Here is a 16313-nt window from a genome sequence, read left to right on the forward strand (position 1 = left end):
AAATTATGATACTAGTAAAATGTGACGAAATCACGTGAAGATAACAAATTAAAGGCTCCATGTGAGCTGTTTGGTGGTTATGTCCGTCTCTATGGTTCCGCAAATCGAGTTAAATTATTTGATTTAATTAATCTCTAACTATCCTTTTTTTATAAACATAGTCATCAGGGAGCCAAGCTAATCATCAACCAGGAAAGCACATACAAAAAGCCACAGTTTTGTGTGTAATTTTATACTAATAAGATTTGTCTTAGCCATCTCACCAACCAAATTATTCAAAATATTCCCTCTGTAAGAAAGGCTCTGTCCAAATAATTTAACTACGTTTCGTCGACATTGCCTGGGAAATCTGTGTTTACTATCGCCAGTTAGCTTTGAAAAATAGCAACGACAAAAATATTGCTGGATTCTTCTTTGTGAGTTTGAGATCTAAAGCAAGTGGAGAGTCAGTTTGAATACAAACATCATCGAGAGTTGCTGGAAATGAACAACTACGCAAGGAGGAAGTAGTTGGTTTATAACTTTTAAGAAATAGCAAAGTCATTTTCACTGCTATATAATAGCAACACAACATCTCGATTTGTAGAGACGGATCTAAAATTTAAATTTGACGGGTTCAACTTATTAGAATTTTAGAACTAAAGTCATTCGATTTTTATAATTTATGGGTTCAGATCTAAAACTACTTGAAATTTTAGTGAGTTTTAAATATGAATTTATTTCAGAGTTAAAAATGCTGGGCTTGAGTTGATAGGAAAAAAGAAGTGTAGGAAGGTAAAGGTAGTAGGTTTGCAAGTTGCCTTTTTTTTTAAATGTAACAAAAAGAATCAACTGTGGGATTAAAACAATTATTTTTTGTTGATAAAGAGGTTTAAAACAACATTGAGAGTCAAGAAATAAGGAAAACATCATGGCTAGTTTTGATACTCCAACGATTGATGTTTCTCCTTTTTTTAGATCAGAGGAAAATGAAGAAGGGAAAAAGAAGACTATGGAGCAAATAGGCGAAGCATGTGTTAACTATGGCTTCTTCCAGATTGCGAATCATGGAATTCCTTTGGACTTGTTGTGCAGAACCATGGATATGTACAAGCCCTTCTTTGCTTGTTCAGATGAAAACAAACTCTCTCTACCTGAAAATTATTTAAAAAGCACACAGAATTCCGTTGAGACTTATGAGCACTTGGTGTTTCGTCGTTCATCTTCTGGCTTCAATGTCTGCCCCAAAAGTCCACCTCATTTCAAGTAATATTTTAACTATTTCCGCTATCGCCATATTCTCTCTCAATTGCATCTCAAATTAATTGCTTCTAGTTTAGGCAATCCTCTGATATGATGATTCCAAGAACTAGTACGAATTTAGAAACTTAATTTGCATTTTCTCCCTTCATAAAATTTTTAAGAATGTTATTTGTGAAGTAAATATGTTTGATTTCTTAGGCAAGTATTAGAGGAGATGGTTTCACATTTGACAAAGTTAGGAGTTGTGTTGGAGAGCATCATAAGCGAGTGTTTGGGCCTCCCTCCCAACTTCCTCGCTAACTACAACAATGATCGGTCTCAGGATGCCTTGATGGGCCTGCACTACTTTCCAGCGACAGAGGATGAGAACGTAGGAAAACCAGCACATGAAGATCCTGGCTGCATCACCATTGTCTACCAGGATGAAGTTGGAGGCCTTCAGGTGCACAAAGATGGGCAGTGGATTCCTATAGCGCCTTCCAAAGACAAACTAGTAGTTAATATTGGTGACATGATACAGGTAATTATATATAAACCGGCTGGCAATTAATATCACAGTTACCATTATCCCAAAAATTTAAGGAATCACGACCCTTTCCTATAAAAGTCACTGAACTATTTCCCATTTACAGTAGAGTTGATGTTTTAAGTTTAATTTGCTTTATATTTGAGTTAACATGGTATTTTGCTTGTTTATCTGGTATTCTGGTGAAATTTAGTTCGATGACCATTGAGGAATTAACTCTTTTTTTTTTTTTTGTGACATAAAAAAAGGTGCTAAGCAACAATAAATTCAAGAGCGCAACTCACAGAGTGGTGAGACCAAGAGGAAAAAACCGTTACTCGTTCGCGTTCTTCTATAACGTGCAAGGAGACAAGTGGGTTGAGCCATTACCACAGTTTACAAAAGAAATTGGAGTGTCGCCCAAGTACAGAGGATTCCTCTTCAATGAATATTTGCAGCTGAGACTCAGAAACAGGTCTCATCCACCAGCTAGACCTGAAGATCTCATCCACATAACCCACTACTCAATTTCTAATTGAAGTCTATGTGATCAAGGATCTTCTCACTATGTGGAAAGAAACCTGCAATAATATGTATTACTCCTGATATGTGTGTTGAATTAAACCTGCAATAATATGTGTATTACACCTGATATGTTTGTAGAAGTGTGCGACCAGTGCCGGCTTGATGGCTAGGCCCACTAAGGTGTTTGCCTTTGGCCCCCATTTTTTACCAGAATAAGTTTAATAATTTAAAAAAAAAAAAAAATTGGATTTTTTAGTAAAAATAACAATTTTTTGTAAAAATTAAAAGTGGATGAGAAAATTAATTTGGGCCCTTATTTTTACAATGAATAGTTTGTGTTAATCGTGAATGTTCTTTAAAATATACTCAAGACACTCTGGTATTGATGATTTAGACTTACTTTATGAATTAAAAATGTTAAGGAAAATATTACAAGTAGAAAATAATATTCTAATTGATATACTTAGTTGGATAAAAAGATATATTGCTTTTATATAAAATTATGTTAAAAATTGCCTCAATGGAAAGAACTTTTTCAAAATTAAATTTAGAAAGAACTTTTTCAAAATTAAATTTATAAAATATCACCTAAGATCAATAATGTATCAAGAGATATTAAATCAATTAGCTATATTATCGATTGAAAAAACACTATTAGAAGGAATCATTATAAAAAAGCTAGAAAGATAGATGTCAAATAATATATCAGTGAGCTTTTTCTTTTAAGCATGGGCCTCTGACTAAATAGGGCAATTTGCAGGATTGCCCTTCGCTGGGGGTGGTCTTTAATTTTTATCCTTCGCTAAAAGCCCCTTGATTCCGGGTTCGAACCCCCGTTCAGTCAAAAAAAAATTTAAAAAAAATTGCAAGGCATAAGTTGGATTCGCAGGGCATAAGTTGGACTTATGCCTTACTCTGCCTTAAGGCAAAAAAATAAAAATAAAAATATTTTGCTGGAATTTTACAAACCTTTGCTTTAAGGCTTAACTTTGAGCCTAATTTTGAGTAAAAGTTTGCCTTAAGGCCAACTTCTGCCTCAAGGCATAAGTTGGGGTGACTTATGCCTTAAAGGCATAAGTTGGAACCCAAATTAAGGCAAAAGTTAGGTGTGAATCCCAACTTCTTCCCTAGAAATCCCAATTTATGCATTGCGATTTTTTTTTTTTTTAACTGAGCCTGGATTCGAACCCAGGACCTCTGGGTGTTAAGCGAAGGGCAAATATTAAAGACCACTAATTTGAGGGCCAAAAATTAAAGACCACCCCAAAAGAAGGACAATCCGCGCAAAAATATGTTAAATTTTTTGCCTTAGGCATCCAACTATGTTGAGCCGCCCTTGTGTGCGACCATCTCATTAAAAAAATTAAGTTGTAAGAGAGCACACTATTATTTTCTTAATTAAATCTTCAACACGTCTTTCATCGTACATGCCTGATTCCTTGAAGAGGAATACTCAACTTATAGCTACGGCCTATGTGTATTGCTGTTGTTTGTTGATACCAATTTAAAATACTCAAACTGCAGACTCTGCGGTCTTGTTTCTTTTTTATTTCTTTTCTTTTTCGAATAATCTGAAGTACTCCTTTAGATTGTTTACTCTAGTTTTGGATACCAATGCACGTCTGTTTTTATTTAAATTTAACTCCCTAGAGTGACTTTTTTCTGAGGAAATCCTTGATAATGCTAAAAATATTATCAAACAAATGAGAAAGTACGAGATGAGATCTAACACAGCAAAATATAAATAATAAAATGTGATGAAATCACGTGAAGTTGACAAATTGAAGGCTCCATGTGAGCTGTGACGTGGTTATGTCCGTCTCTAAGGTTTGCAAGTTTAAATTATTTGATCTAATTAATCCATAACCATACTTATCCTTTTTTATAATGATAATCATCAACCAGAAACACACACATATAGACACTTAAAAAAGCTACCGTTTTGTGGTACTAATAAGATTTGTCTTAGCCATCCATATCACAAACCAAATTATTGATCAATTTTTTCATATAGTTATATTGTAATCTTGTTATAAGAGTCTTGTAGTGCTTTTGTACATTTTCGGAAACACTGCAACATCTCGTACGCTTAGGTTTTGCAAGTCCACATGGCTAATTTAGCGATACCAATAGTTGATCTCTCCCCTTTCATTCTAGGTGATGAAGATGGCAAGAGAAATACGAGAGAACTGATAAACGAATCATGTTCTCGATATGGCTTCTTCCAAATCGTCAATCATGGGGTACCTTTGGACCTAATGAGCCACGCCCTGAACTTATCGAAGGCATTTTTTGAGTCTCCTGTCGAAGAGAAACTGAACTGCTCCCCATTGCCAGGGTCACCTTTTCCTGCAGGCTATAACAGAAAACCAAATCCATCTTATGAGTTTGCAGAGTTCTTGGTTATGCTTCAGCCTGGATCCAACTTCAATGTTTTTCCTTCCAATCATCCACATCTCCGGTAAGTTATATCTTTAAATTAGAAAGACTTATATGCATAAAAATAAATTACATGATCACTGGAGTTTAACCATTATTACCAGGTTACCAATTAATATGAGCCCATTTGGCTTAGCTGAATTAAAATAGTTTCACCAAGTCCTTAAAAACACTCTTTAAGTCTTGGAGCTGAATTTACAAATAAGCAATTACGTGTTTGAATAGAAGTGTTAGAGACTGAAATAAGCAGTGAGTGATCTGATTGTACGGATACCTTTTACACCGTCAGTGCATTTAAGTAAAACTCGTAGTAGTGACACTTTTATTTTACACTTTTTTGGCAAAAGCTTAAGCTGTTTAATGTCTAAACTGGCGCCTAGTAAAACTGGTGCCTATCAAACTTTTCTAACAAGCTGTCCATGTCTTCACATTCTCTGCTATCTAATGGTTATTGTACTCAATGATTTGCGGAGACCCTTTAACTAATATATTTGTTTTGTAAGATAAAAATACAACGTTATTGGATCTTCTCGTATCGCTACTAAAGCACAAAATTCTTATAGTATAGCATATGATAGACTTGAGTTTTGAAACAAAGTTGCATCATCTTTTTAAATTTATGACAGAGCTATCCAGAAACTGAATATTTATATGGCTATATGGGGTAGAAATGATTAAGGGCCATTTAATTTAAATCCCGTTTAATCATTTCATTTGAGTGAATGATTGCGTACATTTATTAATCTAATGGATAGAATACAAATCTACTCCTATCATCACCTTGTAGGGCTTGAAAAGCTGATCAGTTAAAATAATCAGAATGAAACTTGACTCTCAAATTGAACGAATAGCCATTGAGAAGATAATTCATTAATTCTTGTTTATTCAATGTTTCAGAGCAGTAATGGGAGATTTATTCAATCAATTCGCGAAGATCGGAGCAATTTTAGAGAGCATCCTTAGTGAATCATTGGGGCTGCCTCCAAGCACTCTCCAGGAATTTAACAATGACAGAAATTCAGATGTGTTGACAGCTCTGTATTATTTACCAGCAACAGAGAAGGAAAAAATGGGAATAAATTCACATAGAGATGTTGGATGTATAACATTTGTGTTACAGGATGAAGTTGGAGGGCTTGAAGTTCAAAGAGATGATAAATGGATCCCAGTAACACCAAAAGAGGGTGCACTTGTTGTCAACGTCGGTATTATTCTTCAGGTAAAAAAAAGAAAAAAAATTGTTTATCTTTTTGGCAGTGTTATATAAGTAAATAAATATTTACATTACTGAAGTGTGGTGGGGTGGATGCAATCTTTCAGCTCTTAACTAGATGTTTCGAGTTCGAAATATGAAATTGAGAAATCCGGGCTTCCCCTTAAATGAGCTTTACGAGGCACAAGTCTGAACTAGTCGGACCATTAAGTTCAGAATATCAAATGGTTAAACAATAAAAATATCTTTTTCGTATGACGTTTATTTTTTATTTTTTGTTGAAGGTACTGACAAATGACAAGTACAAAAGTCCAAATCATAGGGTGGTGAGACCAACTGGAACATCAAGAAATTCATTTTCATTCTTCTATAATGTATCAGGGGATAAATGGGTTGAACCCCTTCCCCATTTCACTAAGAAAATTGCTGAGAAACCCAAGTATAAGGGATTCATTTATAGCGATTATTTGCAAAAGCGCAAGGAAAATAAGCTTAAACGTGCTTCTGGACTTGAAGACGATCTCGGCCTATCTCATTTTTCACTCACTGTGTAGAGAATCAGTAAATGAATCTCTTATCAATCATCGTTCTCTTCATTTTTCTATGATTTTAAACTTTCTAAATTTGTGCACATTTTTCTAGTCTCCGTTAATGAACTTTATCTCGTGCAGAAACATTTGCAACTTTGCTCGAATGTATTTTCATTTTCCTATGATGGACCATGCAAACATCATTTAAAGGCAATTCCTTTTTCTATTTTTGTTTTCTTTACTTTTCTACTATATTAGAAGAGTGGGTTTGGTCCTCAACCACCCACTCTTCTAATATAGTTATTAATTAAAATAATTTTTAAAAAGAATAATTTAAAGTGGGGTCCACGTGAAGAAGTAGGAAACAATTACAAAAAAAAGGACATTTAAATAATGATAATAAGTTCAGAAAATGATAAAGATACGCTTAGAGAAAATTTAAAGAAGAGAAATTCAGAAAAAAAAAAAATAACGATTTAAATTGAACACAAAAACCGCCAAAGAAGTCATAAAACCAAAAGATTTAGAACTTATACCTTTGGGTAAGGATAAAAATGCACTAATTTTAGGCATATGCGTCTCACACAAATAATGAGGAATAACATCAAGAAGACGAAATATAAACGGTCAAGAAACGTATACACATATTTTCTTAAAATGATGAAGTTGGTCTACATTTAAAAATTTAAGACTAAAACAGATGCTAACACATGATAGCGTTTTTCAGTGTTGTTTAGTAGAAAGAGATGATGGCATGAAACTCGGTAGGAGAAGGTATATTTCAAATCTTTCAATTGGAGAACCAAACCAGGAAAGTCATATATGGGTGAATCGCACTAAGTAAAATAATTTATTGATATTTTCAATTAATTAGATTATAATACTTTCTATAATAAAAATTCCATAATTATATTACTACAAGGTACTCTCTTTGTCCTAATTTATGTGACATAGTTTGACTAGGCACGAAGTTTAAAAAAGAAATGAAAGATCTTTGAAACTTGTGGTGTAAAACAAGTTATAGATATTTATGTGGATTTAAATCATTTTATTAAAGGTAAAAGGGGAAGTTTCAAGTTAAATGATTTCTAAACATAAAAATATATCATTCTTTTTTAGACAGTCTAAAAAGAAAAGTGTGATACTATTTTTGTGTTGGCCCGTGCTAGCACGGGCTTTCATTATCTAATTTTTATCTAAGGCAAAAGCATTTTTCGTTCTTTTATTATCCAAAACAATATATGCAAACTAATACTCCAAGTAAACACGAATAAAAAAAATAAAAAAAAAAAAAAACCTCCAGGTCAAGAAAGTTATGGGTTTAAGTCACCAAGGAGCAAAAAGGGGAGCTTCTAAGGGAGCCTGGGGAAAGAACGCGTGTGACCCCCTCAAACCAAAATAATTACTTTCGTACCCCAGAAAAAATTAAAACTATTTACCCCAGATGCCCCCAAGTTATGATACCAACATGCTATATAAATATACTGAGTTGGTATCATCGAAGACTGCTTCAATCCTTTTCTTAGTCCTCCATGATACCATCATGATATATAAATATATTGAGATAGTATTATGAATGATCATGTTCAATCATTCAAAAAGACACACTTTTCTCGAAAAGAACAGCCGTGATACCATCATCTTATATACATATATTGTGATGGTATATAAGATGATGGTATCATGGAGGACTACTCATTCCTTCAATGAGACACTCCTCGGGATCATGGTACCATCGTGATATATAAATATACTGAGATGGTATCATGGAGAACTGCTTCAGTCCTTCTTGTAGTGCTCTATGATACCATCATGATATATAAATATACTGCGATGATATCATGGAGTAAAAGGTTTGAACGAGGGGGCACGTCGGGTAATTAGTTTGGGCTGGGCTGGGAAAAAACGAAAATAATTTGGGAGGGGGCATGGGCGGGTAATTAGTTTAGGTTGGACGGGCAATTAGTGATGTTTTCCCTAAAAAAAAATGAACTAAGAAGCAAGACGTAATAAAATGTTGGGCCAAAATCGTTCAACCTTTTTATGGACAGATTTCAAGTTGATCAACATCAACAACCCAAGAGGGGGGAGAAAAGTCCAGGTCCACGACATCCATTTCTTGGATGAACGAGACTGGTAGAATCAACATATATATATATATATATATAAGGTGGGCTCCATACTAAGAACACCAAGCAATATAAAAAAAGGGCAAAAAAGTGGGCCCCACCATCTCCAAACTCATGTAAAAAAAAGAAAGATGGACCCCATATTTAAAAAAAAAAGCAATATAAAAAATCAAAAATAAAAAGTGGATCTCATATTTAAAATAAAATAAAAAAACGTGCTCTCTATATTAAAAAATCATAACCCCATTAAGTCAATAATGGTGGATTTATTGCCACATGCGCATCAACCCATTAGTGGGAGCAAATGAAATTATTGTACAGCAAAAAACATGGACCCCATATTATTGCTTTTCTTCAAAAGGTTAAGTAGCCAAACCATACAATTTCCTTTCTTTTCTTATATTAGCCTGAGATCTAATTTAGATATTTGACTATTGTATTTGCTATTCCGCCATGTCATTTATTTGTTATGTTTACTAAAATAAATATACTTAAAATATTTATGTTTTAAAATAAGATAGAATTTAATTAATTTTTCATTTTTATTTATTCTTACTCTAATAAATATGAAAAGAGATTAATGTCATAAAAGAAAAAATAATATTAAATAATGAATAAGGTAAATTAGTCAAATTATAATTCTAATTAACGTTTTCTTAAAAAGCAAAAGACAACATGACAAGTAAAATGAGCTAAACCAAGAATATTTACCAAAAATTAAAAATAGTAGTTAACACCAAGCAATATATTAAAAAAAAAAAAAAAGGCAAAAAAGTGGGCCCACCATCTCCAAACTTATGTAAAATAAGAAAAAAGATGGACACCATATTAAAAAAAAAAAAAGCAATGTCAAAAACAAAAACAAAAAAAGTGCACCCTATGTTAAAAAATCATACCCCCATTAAGTCAATAATGGTGATTCATTGTCACATGCGTATCAACCCATTAGTGGGAGAAAATGAAATTATTGTACAACAAAAAACATGGACCCCATATTATTACTTTTCTTCAAAAGGTTAAGTAGTCAAACCATACAATTTTTTATTTTTTTTTATATTAGCCTGAGATCTAATCTAGATATTTAACTGTTGTATTTGCTATTCTGCCATGTCATTTATTTGTTATGTTTACTAAAATAAATATACTTAAAATATTTATGTTTTAAAGTAAGATAGAATTTAATTACTTTTTCATTTTTATTTATTCTTACTCTAATAGATATGAAAAGAGATTAATGTCGTAAAAGAAAAATAATATTAAATGGAGATCAAATAATGAATAAGATAAATTAGTCAAATTATAATTCTAATTAACGTTTCCTTAAAAAAACGTACAAAAGACAATATGACAAGTAAAATGATCTAAACCAAGAATATTTACCAAAAATTAAAAAATAGTAGTTCTTCGTTTAAATAGAAAATCAAATTTCTACTTTGTTTCGTTTTAAACATGTAAAATTAATTTAATAATTTGAATTAGAATTATCCAAATCAAAATTTTGATAAAAAAATAATAATTATTGTTTAGATCCAATCTACATACATTAATAATAGAATATTTTACACCTTTAAAGGCAAAAAAAAAAAAAAAAGTGAACCCTACCATCTCCAAACTCAAATTAAAAAAAAGTGGACCCCATATTAAAAAAAACAATGTCAAAAAAAAAAAACGTGCACCCCATATTAAAAATCATAATCTCATTAAGTCAATAATAGTGGATTCATTGTCACATGTGTATCAACCCATTCGTGAGAGCAAATAAAATTATTATACAGCAAAAAACATGGACTCCATAGTATTTCTTTTCTTCAAAAGGTTAAGTAGTCAAATTATACAATTTCTTTTCTTTTCTTATATTAGCTTGAAATCTAATCTAGAAATTTAACTATTGTATTTGCTATTCCGCATATCGTTTATTTGTTATATTTACTAAAATAAATATACTTAAAATATTTATATTTTAAAATAAGATAGAATTTAATTACCTTTTCTTTTTTATTCTTACTCTAATAAATGTGAAAAGAGATTAATGTCGTAAAAGAAAAAATAATATTAAATGGAGATCAAATAATGAATAAGGTAAATTAGTCAAATTATAATTCTAATTGACATTTCCTTAAAAAATCGTGCAAAAGACAACATGACAAGTAAAATGAGCTAAACCAAGAATATTTACCAAAAATTAAAAAATAGTAGTTCTTCGTTTAAATAGAAAATTAAATTTCTACTTTGTTTTGTTAAACATGTAAAATTAATTTAATAATTTGAATTAGAATTATCCAAATCAAAATTTGATTAAAAAAAAAAATTATTGTTTACGTCCAATCTATATATATTAACAATATAATATCTTACACCTTTAAATTAATCGAATTAAAATTGAAAGTATCAACTGATGCTTAAATACTGCTATTGTTTATCTCAAAGAGGGAAAAATAGTTTCCTTTTAAACAAGTCTTCTCTTTTAAAAAGTTATTAATAAATTTTTGCAAACTTTGTATTCGTAGCAAACACTAATATAATAAAGTTTTGGATACGGAGCACAAACTACAATGTTCTATTAATCGTGTTTTGAACATAGTATATATGTGTGTGTGTGTGTGTGCGCGCGCGCGCGCGCGCATAAAAATAGTACAAACTTATGTATGTTTATTAGCAATATATATATATATATATATATATATATATATATATATATATTATCACTACCCAAACACAACTACATACACTATAATCCAAAGTATTGGGCCCATGCACAGCATGGGCCGTCTAGTATATATATACATACATATATATTTTGAATCCCCTTGCAAAAAATTATGGTTCCACTACTCAATATAGTATTCACTGTCCAAAGAAAGAATGACTAAGGATCTTATGCTAAGATGGTTAGTTATATGTGAAAGTCATCAATCGGGCTTCATTCAGCTAGATATAGGACAATGTTGCAAAACCGGTTTGTAGCCCAAACTCTAGCCCATTGAATTTCAGGCCTAAACATTGCAGGCCCATTTATGTCACTATTAGTTTTGACAGGCCCGTTATTTCTATTCGGTTTTTCTGTAGAAATACCACTCATGTGGCAAAAAGTGCACTCTTTGGCTCATTGTCCTGAAACTTAGCTTGTAAAATTTGAAATTTCAAGATAGTGGCTATTCATTAATTATAGGGGATGAAACATGAATATTTATGAATTTTTTTACAGATTGAAAAGTTAAAACGATTTTCAAACAACAGCTAAAAATTGAAGAGTGCAAACCTCTTTAACCCTCAACATTCTTTTTGAGAATGACATAAGTATTGATTACTACCGTCAAGTTTTACATTACTATTTGTCTGAATCATGGAAACCAGAGAAAGATTTACAAGATTGACCAAGGTGTTGGTCAATGAAGATGTGTTGTTTAGGTACCTCATTTTCTTTTCCTGTTGAATCCTTATCGTCCAATCCACCAACGTTCATAGGTCATTGTTTCAATTGTTACTACGAATTAGGTCAAAAAATACAATCCTTTAATTTTCTATCAACCTCGCCCGGCAAGGATAAGGTTCAATTGAAAAAAGTGTGCATCTAGCACAAGCATAAAGTCAAAACTTTGACTCCAGGTATGAAGACTGAAAAATGATTATAACCGGAAAGAAAATCCGCATTCGGTGTTTTCACCAATCCAATAAATACATAATACATATCTTCACATACACTTTTATCATTAAACTATAGTTAATTTATTACGTTACCAATGTAAATTAGTATAATTTGATGCAATTAAACACAATGTGGGTAAGTTTTTACCCGATTTTGCTTTATATATAACCTTCTTTGGACAGCAATGAGAGGTTGTATCATTCCCGAAAAAAATATTACCATTTTATACAATTTTAAATGTCTCATTTTACCTTCATGAGTGTGAAGTTACTGAGAATCAGTAACTGATTGAAGTTAATATGAATGAACTTGAAGAAGAAGAAGAAAGCAGTAGGGAAATTTCTGATATATTTTCATTACTTTCAAATGTACATGATCGTGTGCTATATATACAATTGATCTAGCTTCATAATGTAGTGACAGCTAAGACTAACAAACTAAGTAACTAACCGCCTCATCATAATTACAATTAGAAGACTAATTAACTTCCTACTCAACTAACTAATCGAGCCTAATGACTAATGCCACTGCTGTTGGTATATCAGTGGTGTATACCACGGCATATCAAGGCACATCAACACACTTGCTGAGTTCCTTCACACCTCTCCTCAAGCTAGGTGCTATGAAGATGTTCTTCATACCGAGCTTGGACATAAGTTGGACTTATGCCTTACTCTGCCTAAGGCAAAAAAATAAAAATAAAAATATTTTGCTGGAATTTTACAAACCTCTGCCTTAAGACCTAACGTTGGGCCTAATTTTGAGTAAAAGTTTCCTTAAGGCCAACTTCTGCCTCAAGGCATAAGTTGGGGTGACTTATGCCTTAAAGGCATAAGTTGGAACCCAACTTAAGGCATAAGTTAGGTGCGAATCCCAACTTCTTCCCTAGACATCCCAATTTATGCATTGCGATTTTTTTTTTTTTAACTGAGCCTGGATTCGAACCCAGGACCTCTGGGTGTCAAGCGAAGGGCAAATATTAAAGACCACCCCAAAAGAAGGACAATCCGCGCAAAAATATGTTAAATTTTTTATTTTCATTTGAAACCGTGCACCGGTCTCTTCAGGCAGATCCAAATACACCCCAAAATAGCTTTTCCTAAAGAAATCCTCCAACCCCTGCTTTTTAAGAATTAGCCTAAACATATCAAAGTTCTTACCCATGCCTGATTTGACCGTAAGATCAACTGTCAAATCATTATTTTCATTCAACGGCATCCTCACGACATACTTGTCAATACTGAAAACCTTGACAACCTCAGCAATGGAAGGTCTGTTATGATCTATGTCCAATCTACTAGAAGATTCTGCAATTAAATTGGCATTCACACTATTTCTCTTCTTTGTTCTTAATTCAGCTATGAACGTCGACAAGTGAACTGTATTTTCGGAAGCAACATCCTTTTCATCATCTTCATCCAATCCATCTACTCCATCGCCAGTTTCTTGACTTCTAATTCTTCTTCACTTTGTTCATTTGTATCTCTCGCTTCTTGGCTCGTACTTCCTCTCTTTACGAGGATTGATTGTCGGTTGTTGTCTCTTTCCTCTATATTTGCTGATCCAACTATAGATTTTGCTAAATCAGCAAGATTCTCTAATGATGATTGCACTCTAGCTTTTTTATTATCTCTATGACCCTCAGTTGATTTCTCAACTTTTCTTTTGACTGGAGACATTTTATCTACACACAGGAGAAAAAAAAACTTCAACTGATTAGTGCATCATTCAAAGTAAACAGATAATAAGAAGTGCAGCATTTGATCAAACAAAATACAACAAGTAACAGAACTACCCAAAGAATCGAAGAATTTGTTGCAACAAATGATGTAACTGTTGCAACAAGTGAATAGGTTGTTGCAACAGATTCTTCAGTTGTTGAATAAGTGATTAAGATGCTATATATCTTCTACAAATAGAACCAAAAAACTGAAGCTAAGTCCAACAGATTTGTAGTTGTTGCAACATATTGTATATTTGTTGCAACAAGTGTATAACTTGTTGCAACAACTATAAATCTATTGGACATCTTCTACAAACAGAACCAAAAAACTGAAGCTAAATCCAACAGATTTGTAGTTGTTGCAACATATTGTATACTTGTTGCAACAAGTGTATAACTTGTTGCAACAACTATAAATCTGTTAGACATCTTCTACAAACAGAACCAAAAAACTGAAGCTAAATCCAACAGATTTGTAGTTGTTGCAACATATTGTATACTTGTTGTAACAAGTGTATAACTTGTTGCAACAACTATAAATCTGTTGGACATCTTCTACAAACGAACCAAAAAAGCTCAAGGTAAGTCAACAGATTTGTAGTTGTTGCAACATATTGTATACTTGTTGCAACAAGTGTATAACTTGTTGTAACAACTAAAAATCTGTTGGATATCTTCTACAAACAGAACCAAAAAACTGATATGTCCAACAGATTTGTAGTTGTTGCCACATATTGTATACTTGTTGCAACAAGTGTATAACTTGTTGCAACAATTAAAAATCTGTTAGGTATCTTCTACAAACAAAACCAAAAAACTAAAGCTATGTCCAATAGATTTGTAGTTGTTGCAACATATTATCTACTTGTTGGCACAAGTGTAGAAATTGTTGCAACAACTAAAAATCTGTTGGATATAGCTTCTATAAACAAAACCAGATAAATACTAGGACAAGAACAAAAAAAACATCTATTGGATATCTACTCCTAAACCCTGAACCATACCAGGATAACAACAGAAAAAATCATTTATTTCACTACAAACACACAACAACAACAACAATAACAACAACAACAACAACAACAACAACAACAACAACAGCAATAACAGCAATAACAACAACAAGATGGATTTTATCCAAGCTTTTCTTAAACACTTAACCAAACCAAAACAACAAGCATCTACTTCCAAGACAACAGCTAAATCGTCTACTACAGATACACAATCATACAAGTTAAACAAAATACACCAAATGTATGTGCAATAATTGTTTATCCTTTCTTTTACTAAACCATACCATAACAGGACAACACCAACACCAACATCAACATCAACATCAACACCAACACCAACACCAACACCAACACCAACACCAACACCAACACCAACACTAACACCAACACCAACAACAGTATTTCACTACAAAATACAATAAATAGAGGTTTTTAAAGCAAGCAGCCTCAGCAAATGTCTGCAACTGTCAAACAAGTCTTTGAAGTTGCCGCAAAGAACTACTAAATCCGTTCGAAAAAAGTCAACAAGATTACAAGCCATTTTTTCGAAATCTTAAGGAGAACAAGAACAAAAACATCACAAAAAACCATAATTTGAGAACAATGTACGCTATTTACAAACGCAAAAACCCTAACAAGTCAAACAAATACCCCAAATAAGGGTTTCTCGAACAAGGAACAACAAAATAAACAACATTGAAGACAAACCCATGTTCTTCTTCTTCTTCTTCTTCTTCTTCTTCTTCTTCTTCTTCTTCTTCTTCTTCTTCTTCTTACTTTTTCTACAACTAAAATCATCAATTTCTACCAAATAACTTTTGGAACAAGTGAAACAAAAACTTTACCTTGATATTAAAGAAGAAGCAGCAGCAGCGGCACCTATAGACGAGGGTGAAGAAGAAGATGATAAGAAAAGAGGAGAGATGAGAGACGTCCAAGTGAAGGAGATTAACCTGTTTGCTTGGGAGTTTTGATTTTGAAATATGGAAAAAGTGCGAGGGAGTTGTGGGGAGGGAACGGTTTGGGATGTTTTGAATAATGGGTGGGTGTTTTAGTATAATGGGTTGGTGTTTTGGGTTTTTTTGTAGTTTGTAAAAGATTAAGAAGGTTTAAAAATTACATTTTGGACCCCAATCTTCTTAATCTCAAATTTAATTGGGTTTTGATGTGGGGTGGGCCCCACACGTCACCTTTAGTAATTTGGAGACTTTTTAGTCACCTTCAGTTAATTCTCCGAGATATCTTGGGTTCCCTCTGGAGACTTTTTAGTCACCTTCAGTTAATTCTCCGAGATATCTTGGGTTCCCTCTTTCACCTAAGTGGAGCAAATTGGATTGTCACCAGTTGT

The 16313-nt window shown here is 32.7% G+C and overlaps 2 protein-coding genes across 3 annotated transcripts; both read left to right on the forward strand.

The window, feature by feature from the left end:
• Positions 1 to 215: 215 nt before the first annotated feature.
• LOC132045064 (1-aminocyclopropane-1-carboxylate oxidase 5-like) lies at positions 216 to 2475 on the forward strand. Of its 2 annotated transcripts, none has more exons than XM_059435583.1 (3): positions 216 to 1245; positions 1441 to 1684; positions 2017 to 2475. In XM_059435583.1, exons 1-3 carry the CDS (start codon positions 911 to 913, stop codon positions 2284 to 2286), a joined length of 849 nt encoding a protein of 282 aa, XP_059291566.1. In that variant the 5' UTR covers positions 216 to 910; the 3' UTR covers positions 2287 to 2475. The 2 variants fall into 2 exon arrangements, with proteins under 2 accessions (XP_059291566.1, XP_059291565.1); XM_059435582.1 differs by having other exon boundaries at positions 220 to 1245; positions 1441 to 1762.
• Positions 2476 to 4242: 1767 nt separating this feature from the next.
• LOC132045072 (jasmonate-induced oxygenase 1-like) lies at positions 4243 to 6668 on the forward strand. The gene is made up of 3 exons (XM_059435589.1): positions 4243 to 4733; positions 5609 to 5930; positions 6209 to 6668. Exons 1-3 carry the CDS (start codon positions 4381 to 4383, stop codon positions 6476 to 6478), a joined length of 945 nt encoding a protein of 314 aa, XP_059291572.1. The 5' UTR covers positions 4243 to 4380; the 3' UTR covers positions 6479 to 6668.
• The last annotated feature ends 9645 nt before the right edge of the window (positions 6669 to 16313 follow it).

Source organism: Lycium ferocissimum, unplaced genomic scaffold, assembly GCF_029784015.1.
Source record: "Lycium ferocissimum isolate CSIRO_LF1 unplaced genomic scaffold, AGI_CSIRO_Lferr_CH_V1 ctg594, whole genome shotgun sequence".
Classification (NCBI taxonomy): domain Eukaryota; kingdom Viridiplantae; phylum Streptophyta; class Magnoliopsida; order Solanales; family Solanaceae; genus Lycium; species Lycium ferocissimum.

Coding starts and splice junctions, on each gene's coding strand:
- LOC132045064 (XM_059435582.1), top strand. CDS start 911: ATGGCTAGTTTTGATACTCCAACGATTGATGTTTCTCCTTTTTTTAGA. Junction 1,246..1,440: donor AAAAGTCCACCTCATTTCAA/GTAATATTTTAA, acceptor TTGATTTCTTAG/GCAAGTATTAGAGGAGATGG. Junction 1,763..2,016: donor ATATTGGTGACATGATACAG/GTAATTATATAT, acceptor ACATAAAAAAAG/GTGCTAAGCAACAATAAATT.
- LOC132045072 (XM_059435589.1), top strand. CDS start 4,381: ATGGCTAATTTAGCGATACCAATAGTTGATCTCTCCCCTTTCATTCTA. Junction 4,734..5,608: donor TCCAATCATCCACATCTCCG/GTAAGTTATATC, acceptor TCAATGTTTCAG/AGCAGTAATGGGAGATTTAT. Junction 5,931..6,208: donor ACGTCGGTATTATTCTTCAG/GTAAAAAAAAGA, acceptor TTTTTGTTGAAG/GTACTGACAAATGACAAGTA.